Source organism: Spermophilus citellus, assembly GCF_964194105.1.
Source record: "Spermophilus citellus genome assembly, chromosome: 6".
Lineage (NCBI taxonomy): Eukaryota > Metazoa > Chordata > Mammalia > Rodentia > Sciuridae > Spermophilus > Spermophilus citellus.
Genome location: NC_138187.1, coordinates 5,072,087 through 5,087,826, shown reverse-complemented (window position 1 = coordinate 5,087,826; position 15,740 = coordinate 5,072,087). Strand labels below are relative to the sequence as shown.

The 15,740-nt window shown below is 60.1% G+C and overlaps 1 protein-coding gene across 3 annotated transcripts in view; it reads left to right on the top strand.

Annotated features, from left to right (window-relative positions):
• Positions 1–15,438, top strand: part of SEC14L5 (SEC14 like lipid binding 5) — a 36,785-nt gene extending 21,347 nt beyond the window's left edge. For 2 of the 3 annotated variants that reach the window (XM_081300175.1, XM_081300177.1), the window contains 9 exons: positions 488–665; positions 3,407–3,519; positions 4,262–4,451; positions 6,569–6,657; positions 6,743–6,813; positions 7,973–8,144; positions 9,125–9,259; positions 10,255–10,389; positions 10,799–11,678. In XM_081300175.1, the coding sequence (XP_081156301.1) occupies positions 488–665; positions 3,407–3,519; positions 4,262–4,451; positions 6,569–6,657; positions 6,743–6,813; positions 7,973–8,144; positions 9,125–9,259; positions 10,255–10,389; positions 10,799–11,323 (1,608 nt within the window). In that variant the 3' untranslated portion in view covers positions 11,324–11,678. The other variant, XM_081300176.1, reaches the window with a different exon arrangement.
• The last annotated feature ends 302 nt before the right edge of the window (positions 15,439–15,740 follow it).

The following is a 15,740-nucleotide window of genomic DNA, read 5'->3' as shown; positions in this document are numbered from 1 at the left end:
AACCTTCCTGGGCCTGTCTCCTCACCTGCCAACGGGCGCTCTAGTGCAGCCTTGTCACTGAGACAAAGGACAGAGAACTGGCTGCAGTAGCACGCCCTGGTCATTGTCCCCGTACCCGGGGATGTGGGGGCCCTGCAGTGAGCTCAGTGCGCAGAGGAGGGACATTCTGCAGAGCCTCTTCCTGGCTAAAACTGTCACTGCTGGGTTGGAGACCTCAGGCCCACCCCTGTGATCGCCTACTACATAATGACATAGGTGACATTAACTTATTAATGTTTTATCTGCGTGTTATATAAAACCGTGCTAGTTGGGGCCGCTGCTCCGTACTGAGAGGTGAAGCCCGGCGGCGTGGGACAGCACCTTTCCGTCCCTACCTGGCGCGTTTCGGCCCCCACTAGGCCACTGTCCGCGGAGGGACCCAGCCAGGTGCGCCAGTGCGGTGACCCCGCCATTGTGTCCCCGTGACTCGGGTCTCTCGGGCTTCCAGGGGAAGGAGGTGATCGAGCACTACCTGAACGAGCTCATCTCCCAGGGCACCTCTCACATCCCCCGCTGGACGCCCGCCCCGGTCCGGGAGGAGGACGCCCGCAGCCAGCCCGGATCCCGGCAGGCGGAGGGGACCCTCAGGGCCCTGGGCCCTGCCGCGGAGGCGGTGGGAACTGACGGTAGGTGGCCGCTGCTCCGCCCTGGCCCCGGTGCTGGGAAGCGCCCCGCCGGTTGGGAGGAAGAGGGAGGAGCAGCGCGGAGGGTCTGGGTCCTGCGTGACCGCGGACTCCTCCTCTGTGCCCCTTCCACCCCCGGCTCCGCCCCTCTGCTGACCCGGGCGCACAGCGCTGCCGGGGATTCTGGTTTTATTACTATTTTGAATTACCCGAGTAATGCATGATCATGGTAGAAAAAATTAAGACCACTCAGAAGATGGGCAGTAGGAATTATGCCTTCCTGCTCCCTGGAGGCCGAGCGGAGGCCTGGGTTTCTATTTGGCGAGCTGCTGAGGTAGGTGTGCTTACCTGTGATGGTGGACACCCGCACACACGTGGGCACCGTTGTCCATGCCTGTGTCACACGTCGAACCCAACTCGTGGGGCGCATTCTGTAATCCCCTTGATGTTTTGATGTTTCTCATCTGCGCTGGATGTGGCTGGTTCCTTTTCACGGCAGCGAGAAGACCTTAATAGTTCACGGTATCGTGATGTGGTTTCCATAACTTGATAATAAACATTGACTATTTGCTATTTTAATTTGGCCTATTTAGATGGTCCCCGATGGATGGACATTTAGGTTGTTTCAGTTTTTTTTAAAGAATACAAATAGTGATCTGGGTGTGATGGTGCTCACCTGTGACCCCAGGAACTGGGGACAGGCAGAGGATCACAGCCTTGGGAAGAGGACCCCACGATCCAGGCCAGCCCCGGCCGCTGGGTGAAGCCCTAAGCAACGCAGTGAGAACCTGTCTCAAAATCACATAAAAAGACCTGGGAGGCAGCTCAGTGGTAGGGCACCTGCCTAGTGTGCGTGAGGCCCTCCTGGGTTTGCTAGGCCCCAAGTTTGATCCCCAGCGTGTCACACACACACACACACACACACACACACACACCCACACACACAGTAAAAATTAAGAATGTGCCATACATCTTTGGACTCAGAGATTTTAATTTTTTCATTTAAAAAACCTGGAAGGGTGTTACTAGGGATGGAACTGGGAGTGGAGCACTCTGCCACTAGCTACCTCTCCCGCCCATTTTATTTCTTATTTTGAGACAGGGCCTCACTAAGTTTCCCAGGCTGTCCTGGAATTTGTAATCCTCCTGCCTCAGCCCCCTGAGGAGCTGGGATTGCAGGCATGTGCCACTGGATCCAGTTTCTACATAAGTGTTTAAAAAATTTTGTAGAAACAGAGCATAACATTTAAAATGTGAAGTTACTGGAAGGTTTTGTGCAACTGAAGTTTTGGTAGATTTACCAATTAGGCCTCTGAAGAGGCTGCTGATCATCGCTCCCACCTAAAGTGTGAAGCTGTGTCTACTCACCCTGACTTTCCACCAGAATCTTACTAAATATTTCAAACTTCTGAAAGGCAGTAAGGATGATCATTTGGAGAACAGTGATGCATTCTTTCATCATGATTGAGGTCAAGTATTGTTTTCATGTTTAGTGACTATTTTTCTTTCTTTGGTTGATTCCTGTTCTTGAATTCTTATTGGTTTGTAAGAGCTCTTTGTATATTTCAGCAATTAGCCCTTTGTCACAGTTCAGTCTTCTATTCATGTGGAAATTGTTCAAATAGAATGTGAGGGCAAATTAAAAAGAAAAGAAAAATTCTAACAAACCGGTGTACAGAACAGTACAAACACGGAGTCCAGTTTCCTTTTGGGCCACTGACATGTGGAGGCCTGCCTGATTCCAAGATCCTCGAGTGACAATACTGTGAATTAATACTACGTCTCGAGCTGTGTTTAGAGGGAACAAAATCCATACATGCAACAAGAATTTATTCTGCACTGACTGTGTTCACTGGCTGGCTGCTGTTGTACGTGCCCTTTTATATTTTTACACGCTCCTGTGTGTGTGCTCTGTGGTTCATGCCCTGTATCTTGCCTGTCCACCCAGGCCTGGCCTCCACTCTCATCTGTCCTGTCTACCAGCATGCTGGCACTCAGGGTGGCTGGCAGAGGGCACCTCAGGCCCTTCCACCCTGTTCTGAATCACTGGGCCTTTGTGCTCAGAGGGAGAAAAGGGCCCTCACATCTGCCTGGGGCCGGAAGGACGTGGGGCGCCGCCTGCCTCATGTCTTCCGCTGCCCCTTTGCTGCTGTTGCCCACATGAGTTCAGCCGGCCCTCATCCCTCCTGCAGTTTACCCAGATACCTCCTCGCACAGCCGGCGTGACCCCCGTGCCCAGGGTTGGTTTGGGGAACGGCTGAGAGGTTTTGCTGGGCGGGCATTCAGTTTGCTCTCTCACTGTGCCATCTGTCCACAGAGAAGTGGTGGTGCCCACAGGCTGCTGCTTGGCTGAGATACCAGGAGGCCGTGGGCACCCGCCTCTGCTGCACAGGGCTAGGAGCCGGGCACCGGACCTGGGCTGAGCCGGGCTCTGTGTGCTGGCCATGGGCTGATCTGCCCAGCAGGCTGATCCACGTGGTCCCCAGGCCCCCACACGTGGCTCGGCCACCCGGGAGGGTGGGGATCATCTTGGACTAAGCTTTCAGAACCACCTGGACTCGGGTTGAAAAATGAAGGACTTTGGGGCCTGCAGGGCTGTGTTCGGAGCCAGAGCCCTAGCCTGGCTTGGAACCATGTTCCAGAGCAGAGGTGGCCAGTAGCACAGGAGGGCAGAGAAAGGGCAGCCGCGGGGCGAGGGACGCAGGGTCTCCCTTGTCCTGAAGACCCCGTCCTCCTCCTCCAAGGGGACAAGCTGGACGCAGACTACATCCAGAGGTGCCTGGGCCAGCTCACGCCCATGCAGGAGAGCTGCCTGATCCAGCTGCGGCTCTGGTTGCAGGAGACCCACAGAGGCAAGGTGGGTGGGCCTGGGGGGCGGTCAGGGGAGTTCACGTCAGCAACGTGAAGACCTCCCACTGTCCCTGGCCTCAGCAAATAGATGTCATTAGCGACTCCCTCCCCCCCCCCCACCCACCCCCAGTTATGACAACCTTGAACAGCTGTCAGGTGTCCCCTGGGGCATGGTGACCCCCAGTGGAGACACTGCTGCATAGCACCACATTCCTGATACCCTTCTGTCCTTTCCCATGGGACTTAGAGACCCTTCGAAGGTGAGTGTTGACGTGGGTTTTGCCTTGTCACAAGGATGCACGAGGGTCCCAGGCGCAGACTTTGTCCTCAGCTCTGTTGAGTAAGAACTTCCTGCTGGGGCTGCCAGCTGAGCGGCTGGTCTTTCTCTCCTCCACCTTAGGGGACAGGCAGGGTGTGACTTTAGTGCCCGATGGTGTCAGTTTACACCTCCAGGAGCCTCCAGGCCAGTCCACACCCTGCTCCTCCGGCTGGAGAGAGGGCAGCTCCTGGGGCTGGTCTTGCAGGACTGGCTCACTGGGGGGGCGGGGGCTGAAGGAGGATAAGTTGCCCCAAAGAGAGACCCAGGTCCCAGCAGGAGCAGGGAGGGATGAGAGGCAGCCGAGTGCAGAGGGTCCTGACCTGGCTCTCCCTCGGGGTTGGGGACACTCTGCAGGTGAGCCAAGGGCTCATTCTGGTACCTGACCTGCTGGGCGGGGTGTCCTTCTCCGCTCTCTTTCTCTGTGTCTCAGATTCCCAAAGATGAGCACATCCTACGCTTCCTGCGCGCCCGCGACTTCCACCTGGACAAGGCCCGGGAGATGCTGTGCCAGTCCTTGAGCTGGCGGAAGCAGCACCAGGTGGACGTGCTCCTGCAGACCTGGCGGCCCCCCGCCCTGCTGGAGGAGTTCTACGCGGGAGGCTGGCACTACCAGGACATAGGTGAGGGTCAGGGGGCTGCCAAGGCACTTGAAGGAGGGGCCGTGTGCCAACATCTGGTTTTCCCTTGGGCTCTCGGAGGCCTCTGGATGTGACACCCAGATGAGAAGAAGGTGCAGATGGAATAGAGTTTGGGGCCTGCCCAGGTGTCCCCCTTTGCTGGGGTCCCGGGGCTGTAGGTGATGGTTGCCGAATGTCCCAGGCGCTTCTTAGGGCAGCCGTAGAAGACCGCCACAAACCTGGTGGCGAAGACAGCAGAAATGTGTTCTCTGGAAGTTCTGAGGCTGAGAGTCTGGAGTCAAGGTGTGGGCAGGGCTGTGCTCCCCCAAGGCTAGAGGGGAGGGTCCGCCCCTGCCTGTCCCAGCCTCGGGGGGCCCTGGACTCCTTGGCTTGTGGCTGCACCCCTCCAATTTCTGCCTGTCTTCGGTGGCATCTTGGCATCTCTCTGTGTCCTGTCTTCTTCTCTAAGGACCCCAGGGGCTGAATGTAGAGCCCACCCCAGATCCAGAATGATTCCCCCCTTTTTTTGGTATTGGGGGTTGGACCCAGGGGTGCTCTAGAACTGAGCACATCCCCAGCTCTTTTTTATTTTGAGGCAGGGTCTCACTACGTTGCTGAGGTGGCCTTGAGCTTGCCATCCTCCTGCCTCCATCTACCAGAGCCACTGGGGTCCCAGGGCCTGTGCCACCCACCTGGTCAGGAGGCCACCAAGGCTTCCTCTTGATGTCCTTAACTGAATGCATCTGCAAAGACTGTTTTCAAATAAGGGTCACACTTTGGGTTTTGTGTGTGAGTGTGAGAGTGTGTGTGTGTGTGTGTGTGTGTGTGAGTAGATGACATTCCACCTGCCACAGATACTGTGTCTAGATTTTTTCAAATTAAAGCCAACAACTACTGGGCTTTTCACGGTCCTTTATATAAAAACTCATATATGCTGATTGGGGGAAATGCCAGGCTCTCTTGAGCCCCGGTTGGCACACTGGTTGGCACAGTATCTTAACGCAGTCCTCGGTATTCATGGATCCCCCTGCTTGCTAAAATGTCTTTGTAACCTCCAAATCAACAGTCACAGCTTCGTGGCAGTCCTGTCAAGGTCATCCAAGGACACGTTCAGCGGGTTGAGAATTTTGGGCGGAGGGGTGTGCACGTCCTGGCTGGGGCTGAGCAAGGTGGTGCAGCCTCCAGGGTTTGGCACTTGTGCAGCACACGAGCCGTTGGTGGCTTCTAGAGGGCGGTGATTTTGCAGTTTTGGGTTTTTCATGGGCAACTTTGCTGCTTCGTGGGGCCAGAGGGCCGTGCTGCCCTCGGGTGCCCAGAGCACGGGTCCTGGGTGCAGTCGGGGAGGATCCCGGGCTGTGGGCTCCTGTGTGCCCGTGGCCTTGGGCTCAGTGCTGACGACACCAACGTCCCATCGTCCTACACAGGACACCTGTCAGCAACGAGGACAGCACTAGGTAGCTGAAATGGACGTGGTGTGCGCAGAGTTCTGTTCTCTGGAGAGAGCAGGGCTGAGCGGAGCCTCTGGAGTCTTGTTAGACCCCCGTGGAAATGGCCCAGCTCTGCTGCGGGAGTTGGTTCTGCTGAGTGCCCAGTGGAACCAATGGGGACGTGGGGAGTGTCCCTGAACAGGCTCCCCCAACAAGGCCACTGACGTGGACAGAAGGGCCGAGTCTCCAGGCTCCCGCCGCCTGACCCGCTCCTGCCTGGACGCAGCACTTTGTAGGTCACATGAGTGACGGCATTGCCAGTGTGAGCAGGTCCAAGAGCGCGTGCTTGGGGCTCAGTGTCCCCTCCTGGGGTGGCTCGCGTCCTGTTCTGAGCAAAAGAGAGGCGGGAGAAAGGCTTCAGTTGGCAAAGAGCTGCCAACGTGGAGCGGGAGCTGCTGAGGCCCCCGCCTGATGTCTGGCGGGCGTGTCCCTTGTCCTTATTAGAACACGCCTGTTGTTGGGGTCTTTGGTGAGGGGTCTGCCCCCTGGAGGCAGCAGGTGCTGGCCAGGACATGCGCCCACTGGGCCTGGGTGTGCCAGGCCCGGTGTCTCCTACCTGAGGATGCCGCATTCCAGCGGTGGCGTGGACCTGCCCGGGTCACCAGTGTCCCTTCTCTTTGCTTGCCCCCGAAGATGGACGTCCCCTGTACATCCTCCGCCTGGGCCAGATGGACACCAAGGGCTTGATGAAGGCGGTGGGGGAGGAGGCTCTGCTGCAGCACGTGAGTGTGTCCCCCTCCCCCAGCTCCGGGACCACTGCGGGTGGGACAGCAGAGCGGGTGGCTCAGCATGCTGTCCTCCCTGCAGGTCCTTTCTGTCAACGAGGAAGGACAGAAGAGGTGTGAGGGGAACACCAAGCAGTTTGGCCGTCCCATCAGGCAAGGACCCGGGCTGTGACTCCCTAGTGGACGGGACAGCTAACACATTGCACTGAGTGTCACCGTCCCCACCTAGCTCCTGCGGTGATCTTGTGAGGGGCTGCAGTCACCCTGACTTTAGAGGAGACAGCCCGGGTGGCGGTGCTCCCTGGAGTCACGGAGGGCTTGGTGGCCGAGCTGGCTCGGACCTGCCCCTGTCTGGGTCCAGCCCCGTCCGGCTCCCGACTTTGGATCCTGAGAGCAGCTCTCTGGCCCGAGGTCTCCCTCCATCTCCCACAACAGCCCCACTCCCCGGTGACCAAGCCCAGCAGCAGCCTGCTGCCCCTTGGACCCCACCCCTGGGTCGAGGTCGCCGGCCAGTGTGTGCGGCCAGCTGTGTGCGGCCCTGGCCCCCCAGCCCTCGGCCCTCCTGATGCCAGCACTGACAGGACCTGCCACCTGCAGTTTTAACCCCCGCCCCCAGGAGTCTTCTCTTTGTGACGATTAAGTTCCTTTCTGTCTGGAGATTTCGTAAGGATGGGGACATCGGGCAGGGGTGGCAATCAGTCAGCCAGGGTCCTGGCCGGAGGCAGAGTCCACCCAGATGGTTTGAACGGGGAGTGTCATAAAAGACCCCCTTGCAGAGGTGTGAGCAGGGCTAAGGGACATCCAGGGTGCAGAGGGTCCCAGGGACCGGCCACTGCAGTAAGATGGTCATTTCCCTAATGACTCACTACTGATGGAATGGAGGCACAGAGGGGTTAAGAACTTGGCCCAGGCCACACAGCAAGTGGCAGAGCGGGGATCTGAGCCTGGGCCACCCGACGCTGCCGGGCAAGCTTCCAGAGCCGCGTGGGCTGTATGTAGTGGAGAGCATCTTCTCTCAACTAGTAGGGACCAGCTCCTGCAGAGAGCGCTCCAGCCCCCACCTCATTTAGCTGACCACCTTTGCTGACTCCGTGAGCAGCAGGTCCCTGCCCAGGTCTCTCCAGGTGGAGGGGAGGCCTGGGCCCCGGGGCTCAGCCTGGGCATCCAGGCTCCGGGCCTCTTCAGCACGCAGCCTGCTGACCGCGGAGGGATCCGCAGCAGTGTCCTGTGGCCCCTTTGCTCCCACCCACCTCCCTGTCCATCCTGGGACGAGGCGGAGCCAGGTGGAGTGAGGGGTGCATGTCCACCACAGCTCCTGGACCTGCCTGCTGGACCTGGAGGGTCTCAACATGCGGCACCTCTGGCGGCCAGGGGTGAAGGCCCTGCTGCGCATGATCGAGGTCGTCGAGGATAACTACCCCGAGACCCTGGGCCGGCTGCTCATCGTGCGAGCCCCCCGAGTCTTTCCCGTGCTCTGGACGCTGGTAAGAGCAGGAGCCTGGCCAGGCCCCCCTGGGAGGCCGAGATGGGAGGCGGAGATGGGAGGCCAAGATGGGAGGATTCCTCTGCTCCTCCCACTGAGTGGCCTTGTTTCAACTTTTGTAAATGGCAGCTTTATCCAGATAAGACTCTTATGCCACGGCCTTCGCCCTCTTAAAGTATGGGATTCAGCGGTTTCACTATATTCACAGAATTATACAACTGCCAGTCCCAGAACCAGTCAGTGCCAGTCCCAGAACGTTTCCTGGAACCCCCATGCTCATTTCTCCTCCTGGCCCTGGGGGTCACCCTCCGCCTACCTCCCTGTGGGATTTGCCTGTTGGGAGCTTCATGTCAACAGGCTCGTCCACTGTGAGGCACTTGCTGTCCGGCTTCTTCACTGAGCACAGTGTTGTGGAGTCCAGCCGTGGTGCGGCCTGCCCTGGCTCTCTGTTCCTTTCTACAGCTGAATAATATTCCAGCATGTGGATGGAGCACATTTGTGTATCCCTTGCCTATTTCTTTAATGGGATGGCAACCCTCAGCATTGTACAGTGTTCCCAGGCCTCCTGTGAGCTGATTCCAAGGATAGTTTGGACCTTGGACTGTTGGGATTTTAAACTTTTGGCCAGGACCCACAGTTGTAGCCCAGCACACGTGTGTGCACACATGTGCATACGCACACCCTGAAGAAGAGACCTGTGAAGTGGTGTGCGTTCCTTGTCTATGCCAGTCTCTTTACTAGTCTCTTCTGTTCTTTTCCACTGAAAACAGGTGTGCTGTGCACCTCTGTAATCCCAGATACTCAGGAGGCTGAGGCAGGAGGATGGAAAGTTTGAGGCCAGCTGAGCAATCTAGGGAGTCCCTGTCTCAAGATGAAAACTAAAATGGGCCGGGGTGTGGGTCAGTGGCTGAGAGCCCCGGTGTTTAATTCCCTGTACCAATAATTGATCAATCCATGCCCTCTTCCTCACCCCCACTGCAGATCAGCCCCTTCATCAACGAGAACACCAGGCAGAAGTTCCTCATCTACAGCGGCAGCAACTACCAGGGCCCCGGGGGCCTGGTGGACTACCTGGACAAGGAAGTGATCCCCGACTTCCTGGGGGGAGAGAGTGTGGTGAGGCCGGTGGCCGGGCTGGGCTGCAGGGTGAGGGCAGTGGCCCGGGAGGCCAGGAGTCCTGGCTGTGGGGGAAGGGCCCCTGGGCGGCCGCCGTGCTGTCCCCTGCCAGCCAGGCTGCCGAGTGGGCACGGGGCGTGTTTCAGAAGCTGCCCAGAGAGGCGACGCCTGCCTCTGGCTCTTTCACACAGTGAGGCAGCATCTTCCAGAAGCCCAGGGACCAGGCCGAGTCCCCAGACCCTCTGTGTCCCCAGAGGTTGCTCAGCAGCTGGGCTCCTCCGAGCCCTTCCACGCAGGGTGGTGACACCCAGTGCCCACGGCCCTGCCCTGGAGCTGGTGCGCCCAGACCTGCCCTGACCAGGCCGCTGCCCCCTGCGGTGGGCTGCCGGGCAGGGAGACCCCGAGTCCCAGCCCCTTCCTGCAGCCGGGCGGGCTCGCCCTCTCTGTTCACCCAGCAGCACACAGTAGGCCTCCTGGGCTCCGCCGGCCTGCCTGACCTCGCCTCCTGCTATGGCCTCCCCCTGGCTTTGCCAGTGAGATGGGCATCACGGTTTGGGATGGCAGAGGGTCTGCCGAGGTCCAGCCGCCCGGGGGGGCCTTTGGCTTTGGGAATCTGCAGAACCCACCGTACCTTGATGGGTCCACCTGACAGCTGAAGGGGTGCTGGGGGAGGGTCCCCGATCCCCGCCAGCCGGGGGGGGGGATCTGAGCGTGACTCTCAGGAGCATGCCCTGTGCCCTGAGCAGCCACCCTGTGCTCTGTGATCTTGGACAACTGGTCTTCCCTCTCTGAGCTGCCATTTCCCTCCTCTGTGATGCGGGAAAACCGTCCCAACCCTGCGGGGGTTCTGGGGGGCAAACGGGGTCGCGGGAGCCTCCATCCAGTTCAGCGGGGGTCACTGTTCTAGGCTGTCTCAGGGCTCACAGGACTCGGTGGCTTAGGCCAGCCAACCTCTAGGACCCTGACCTGCCACCCATTTTGTCTGTGACCCCCAGTGTAATGTCCCTGAAGGAGGACTGGTCCCCAAGTCCCTCTATCTGACCGAGGAGGAGCAGGAGCAGGCCGACCAGCTGCGGCAGTGGAGCGAGACCTACCACTCGGCCAGCGTGCTCCGCGGGGCGCCCCACGAGGTGCTGGGGCCTGGCAGGGAGGGCCCCGGGCCGTCACCCTAGGCCAGGTCCTCGCAGGCGGGCGTGGGGGGATGGAAACCCAGAGGTGACGTCAGCTGTTGGGCCTCAGCCTGACCCAGGGAGCTCCGGAAGGGGAAGAGGTCACCAATGGCCTGCTGAGAGGCAAGGGGCCAGGCCTGAGTGCCGTCCCCTCCCGGGCCCCCTGGTCACCCCAGGGTGGAACCTCCCAGGCCTTTCCGAGAGAAGTTCCCAGACGAGGGACGGAGGAGCCTTAGCAGCCCCTTCTGCCCTCTAGGAGGCGGACCTCGGGACTGGGGGCAAGACCCCTGCAGCACCCACCGCACCTCCCCTGCCCACTCCCAGCTGTCCTGTCCCCTGGGACTCCCAGAGCTGCTCTGTCCCCACACAGGTCGCGCTGGACATCCTGGAAGGGGAGTCGGTCATCACCTGGGACTTCGACATCCTGCGAGGGGACGTGGTCTTTAGCTTGTACCACACCAAGCAGGCGCTCAGGCTGGGCCCGCGGGAGCCTGGGGCCAGGGCCAGCGGGCAGCTGGTGGACAAAGGCTGGGTCCTGGGCACGGATTACAGCCGCGTGGAGGCTCCGCTGGTCTGCCGGGAGGGGGAGAGCATCCAGGTTGGCACTCCCGTGGGTCACTTGCTCCTTCATCCCGGCCACCCCCTGCTGGGCTGCGGGAATACAGCAGGACAAACCAGACGTGTCCCTGGCCTCAGGGACCTGGCAGGACAGCAGGGGAGAGATCATGGTGTCCCCGTAGTAGGTGCTCAACCACCAATGCAGCCGGGCAGCAGGGAGAACAAGGGCACAGGCCAGCTCCACAAGCCTAGGGCCTGGCTTGTGGAGCTGCCCGCCCATCACACCTTGCTGCCTGCATGTCACACCTTGCCCCCCGCACTCACACTTGCCCCCTGAGCCCTCCGCCCACCACCCCGCGATCCCCCTAACACTCTAAACACTCTACCCCTCCTGAGAGTCACCCTTCTAACAACTAACACCGCCCTCCACACTCTCCCCCCCCGCCACCTGTCGGAAGCACCCGTGAGCCCCCACCACCCTCTCTAAATCCTCCTGGTCTGCAGACCCCACTGAGCTGGTCCCAGGATGTGGGGCAGCCGCAGGGACGGCCTCGGGAGGTCCTTGTAGGACAGTTTGCTGGTGCACTGCAGAGGGGGACAGAGGGCAAGAGCCTCTCTCTCCAGGCCTGGCCACAGGAAGGCTCGGCCCCTCTCCCCCTCCCCAGGGGACCTCACAGAGCATGGCTGCTATGTTTCAGGGCTCCCATGTGACCAGGTGGCCTGGGGTCTACCTGCTCCAGTGGCAAGTGCACAGCCCCCCTGGCAGCATGGCCTGCAGCCTCCCGGGCGATGTCCTGACCGCTCTGCACAGCCCGGGCCCCAAGTGCAAGCTCCTCTACTACTGCGAGGTGCTTGCCTCCGAGGACTTCAGGTGGGTCGGGCCTGGGCAGGGCGGGGGGGGGGCGCTGGGCAGGGCGGGCTGGCCCTGCAGTGCTGGGCGTGGCGTCCTCCTGGGGTTCCCGGGCTCTGCCCTAGCGGTGGGCCAGTTCCTCCAGGGTAGGCCCAGCAGGGATTCGAGGAGCCCTGGTCAGACCCGCTCAGCAGCAGAGTCAACCCTCCTCACGAAGCCCTGCAGGAAGCCAGGTGCACCTGGCCCTGGGAAGGAGGTGCTGGAGGGCCCCCAGGGGGACGCGTGGAGACGGGGTGGGCTGGGCGCTCTGCACCAACCTGTTTGGTCTGGCCAGTGTAAGAGTCCTTGCCACCTCTCCTTCAGTGACCTCATGAGAGATCAGTCCAGGGCTACTTCCTGCTGCCCTCCTGGGTCTGCCACTGGGGCACTCACCGCGTGGAAGTGTGGCGCAGATGGAAGACAGGAAGCCACGCTCAGCCTGGGCTCTGGGCCCAAAGCCACAGGGCTAAGAAGTGCTGGGGGCTTAACAGAGAGAACTGTCGGCCCAGAGCAGGGACCTGGCAGAGGGTGCGGTGTGGGGGGGGGGCCCTCTGGGAAGTGACACTGGGTGGAGAGCCATGGGGTGTGATATCGGTCACCAGGGGCCTGTTCAGCACGTAGATTCTGGTTCAGAACCCTAGAAAGCCCCAGGTGCGAGGGTACGGCTGGTCCCCACACACTTTGAGGAGCAAATCCCTCTGGCTGCCCAGGACAGCCCCGTAGCGGCTAGCCACCTGTGACAACGCAGAATAGCAGATAGAATGGAATACACGAGCCACGTTCCGGCCACTCTGTGGCCTCAGTGGCAGCGGCTGCTGCCGTGGACAGCACACTGGTAGGACATTTCAGTCGGGCAGAGGGTTCTCCAGACAGCTCCGACCTGAAGTCCAGGTGAACCAGGTAGCTGGGACAGAGGGAAGGTGCTGCCCGGAGGCTCGGCGCCCACAAAGGTGTGTCCAGGGTGCTGGAAGGAGGCCAGGCTCGACTGCAAGGAGTGAGGGGTGAGAGGTGGGGCCGGAGCCTCCCCGGGCTGTGGGGGCCCAGGACCATGGTAGGGATCCAGGCCAGGGAAGCCCCTGGATTGTCTGTGGTAGGCTGGGCTGTGTCCTGAGGGAGTGAGGCACAGGGAACTGGGGGGCACTCACTTCTCCTCATGGGCACAGCCCAGCTCCACAGACAAGTGCTTTTCCCTCTGCACTTGGCCTGGGCCCTGGCAGTCTCGCAGCCTTGAGGAAGGAGCCCTGGGGCCTCACCTGCAGCATCAACAGAGGGTGACTTGTGCCCTTCCCCCAGGGGCTCCATGTCCAGCCTGGAATCCTGCACCAGTGGCTTCTCCCAGCTCAGTGCCGCCACCTCCTCCTCCTCCTCCGGCCAGTCCCAGGGCAGCTCCCTGGTCTCCAGATAGCCAGGCGCGGACCCTCGGGGCAGCCCGCTGGCCTCGGCCACCTGGAAGAGTGAGAATGAGAAGCAGCTTGCCAAGGCCTGGGACCTCGTGGGCTGCAGCCTCTGGTCCCCAAAGTCGGGGTGTCTGGACGGGATGGCGAGGACCCCTCCTTGGCCAGTGTGGCCCCCGTGCAGCTCAGGGCTCTTGTGGTTGCCAGGACAGAACTCCCCTCTGGACACAAAAGACCTGTCCATCTCAGCGCCGTGGGTCTCGCAGGATCTGGGACTCAGCCACGGCACCAGGCGCAGCCCCTCACCAGCACTTGCTTGCTTGCCCCGTCGGCTTCCTTCTAAGGAGGGCCACCCCAGAGCAGGGTCTCCGTCCTGCTAGGCACACTGTCCCTTCCCCCAGAAGGGAACTGCTCACTCCCAGAAGTTCCAGTCCACCTCCCAGGACTGCCTCCCAGCAGCCAGCTGGGGACCCGCATCCATTCCTGAACCGGTGAGAGTTACTGGGGGTTGGAGAAGGCTGGTCCCAGGGTCTTGTGCCCAGTCTAGACCAATCACCGTGACTTAGCTGGGGTGCGGCGCATTGATTGGCCAGCCTGGATCACATGCACAGTGCTGGAGCCAATGACACGGTCTGAAAAGGCAAGTGCTTCAAGGAATACTGGCCCAACCCCCAAGAAGGGGAAGATGCTGGGCATCGGGAAGGGATGGTCCCCTTAGTGTCTGAGGGACAGCAGCACTCTGAGTCCCCACTGGGCCGGGAGCTGTATCCAGGGCTCGCCGTAACCATATCCAGGTTTGCTGGGGGCCTAACCCTGACCACCAGTGCCTTGAAGAGGGTGAGGAAGTCCAGGGCTTCTGCCAAGTTTCAGGCAGTGATGGGGTGACACACACTCTCTCCATACCCCTCTGGAGGCCCCTTTCTGTCCTGGGGAGCTGTTTGATTACGACCTTTTTAAATTGTAAGTCAGAGAAACCCACTGCTCAGTGACTTAAACACAAAAGGGTGACCATTCATGGATTCATAGGACCTGTCCAGTCCAGGGCTAACTTCAGGTAAGGCTGGATCCAGGGTCTCCACGTGGCATTTGGACTCCTCTTGGTGGGGAGGCTATTGTCTGCCCTGGGGCAGATCTGACCCAGGAACCAGCTCCAAAACTGACATGACTTTCCCCAGTTACTGCCTTGGGTCTCCTTGGGACCTGACGACGTTGTTCCTTTCCTTTCCTGGGTCCCCACAAGGCAACAGGTCACGGGTCTCTGAGTGCTAGGCCAGTGCTCTACCCCACTCCCAGCAAGGGCCAGCGTCTCAGATTCTTGGCTGGTCCCTCTGAACCCAGCTAAAACTGGCTTAAGTAACAAAGGGAATTCCCTGGGTCTCGGATTTGGGAATTGGCTCCAGGAATGGCTGGATGAGGGAGCCCCGTTTCCCCAGGCCTCTCGACTGCACCCAGGCCTCCTGACCCTAACCTCTTTGCACCCTGGCCGCCTCCTTTCTTCCACCTGGTGAGGAAGGGGCTGCCAGAGCCCAGACCTCTTAACGGCAGGCTCCCGACCCCGAGGGAGATGCCTTCCCATCTCAGCTCTCGTGGAAGAGTCTGGCTGACCCTGCTCAAGTGGCAGGTTCACTTCTTGGCCATGCTGGCCAAGGCACACGGGGTCCTGTGACTGGCATTCCCTCTAGAAGCAACGGGGCTGTGCGGGACCGTCCTTCCCTGCACCAGCAGGCGTCCGTGGTGGTGTCCTGCGTAGAAGTCTCTGGAATCTGTGCTGAAGCCTCTGCAGCAGGCTGCTCCTGCCTTGGGGAGGCCTGTAATTAAAAGTAGCTCAAGGAAGGGACTGCCCAGCTTCTGGCTTTTAAACTTCCCCAGGCCCACCAGGGCTGGACTTGGCTTAGGTTTCTTGCTCCTCCTTGCTCATCAGCCCCTTGCCGTCAGGACAGAGACGACCCGTAGCCACGTGACCATTAGACCAGGGTGCAGAGCTCAGCCTTCCTTTCATAGCTGTGTAACCTCAAGCAGGTGACTTAACCTCTCTGTGCCTCAGTGTCCTCATCTGTAAATTTTGGGGACAGCAGTGCCTACCTCATGGGGTTGTAGTGGGACAAAAGTGGTCACAAAGTCCCCAGCACGGCGTCTGGAACACAGAAAGCACTCAATAAATGTGTGCGGTAGTTCTGATTTCTTCATGCTTCTTGTCCAAGTCCGGGCTCCTTCCCGAGGGCGCCCTCACGGGTGTTCATGAGGCAGCCGGCCTCCAGAGGACATGAGGCCAGGGTGCCGCTGCCTTCTGCGGTGTGTGCAGCTGGCTCTTCCCTTTTCTGGGCAGAACCACAGCTCTGAAAGGGTACCTTTAGTCCCTGCGCAGCTTTCCTGAGCCGGGAGGTCTTCCCCAGATGTTGAGCTGGGCATGATGGCATACACTGTAATCCCAGTGACTGGGGAGGCCGAGGCAGGAGGATCGCAAGAGCTAG